The 1,221-nt window shown below is 47.8% G+C and overlaps 1 protein-coding gene across 1 annotated transcript; it reads right to left on the bottom strand.

Moving 5' to 3' along the window:
- LOC309840173 (olfactory receptor 52H1-like) lies at positions 1–942 on the bottom strand (the record flags this gene model as incomplete). The annotated part of the gene is made up of 1 exon (XM_082682245.1): positions 1–942. One exon carries the CDS (start codon positions 940–942, stop codon positions 1–3), a length of 942 nt encoding a protein of 313 aa, XP_082538371.1.
- Positions 943–1,221: the final 279 nt, after the last annotated feature.

The following is a 1,221-nucleotide window of genomic DNA, read 5'->3' as shown; positions in this document are numbered from 1 at the left end:
TCATTGTGTCTTTTTTAAAGAGAAAAGCAGAATAAATTTGTCTTGGATCTGCTTGTTCTTCACTCCGTAGACAACAGGATTTAGAGCAGGGGGGATGGCCACATAGAAGTTGGCAAATAGGATGAGCACATTTCGAGGGACACTGTGCCCAAAGCGATGAGCAAGGATGGAGAATGTGGCAGGTGTGTAAAACATGAGAATAACACAGACATGGGAACCACAAGTGCTGAGGGCCTTCTGACGGGCACCCTGAGATGAGAGCTGAAAGACAGCACGAAGGATGAAGGCATAGGAAACAGCAATAAAGATCACATCCGAGAAGACAGTCATGAGAGGCACAGAAAATCCATACCAGATGTTGATGGAGATGTCAGCAGAAGAAAGCCGAGCAACACCTATGTGCTCACAGTATGTGTGTGGGATGATGCGTGTCCCGCAGAAGGGTAACCGTTTCAGCAGAAAAACATCTGGCATGATGACACAGAAGCTCCTCACGGTGATGGTCACCATAACCTTGATGACCACCTGTGGAGTCAGGATGGTGGTGTACCTCAAGGGGAAGCAGATGGCCACATAGCGATCAAATCCCATGGCCAACAGGATGGCTGAGTCCACTACAAAACTGAAGTGGAGGAAAAACATCTGAGTGAGACAGCCAGAGAAGGTAATTTCCTGGGAGCCCAACCAGAGGTTACTGAGTAGTTTGGGCACTGTGTCTGTGGACAGGATGAAGTCCGTGGTAGCCAGCATAGCAAGGAAGAAAAACATGGGCTCATGGAGGCTGTGCTCTACAGCAATGAGGTAGAGAAGGGTGCAGTTGCCCACAATAGCCAGAACATAGATGACACAAAAGGGAATCCCGATCCAGCTGTGGAATCTCTCCAGACCGGGTATTCCCACAAGGATGAAGGAACTGGGATTGTAACAGCTCAAATTATACATGATCTCCTCAGTCTGGGATCCTCTGGTCTTGGAGCCCCGAAAACCAATCAGCTGTCAGAATGGGCTGGGGCTGACCGTGGTGGGGGACAACAACTGTCACATTCAGGCTTCCTCTGTCCCCTGGATGTTGGAACCTATAAAACGGACTTGTTATTGTCCCTTTTCTTTGCAAGTGGCCCCACTTGATTTCCTTTATACCTTTATTAATACGTCTTACCGGAGGGTTATTTTTGGTGGTCAGCAATTTCATGTGATTAAACCTCAATAACTATGTCCCTT

Source organism: Mustela nivalis, assembly GCF_964662115.1.
Source record: "Mustela nivalis genome assembly, chromosome: 9".
NCBI lineage: Eukaryota > Metazoa > Chordata > Mammalia > Carnivora > Mustelidae > Mustela > Mustela nivalis.
This window is presented reverse-complemented; position numbering and strand designations above follow the sequence as displayed.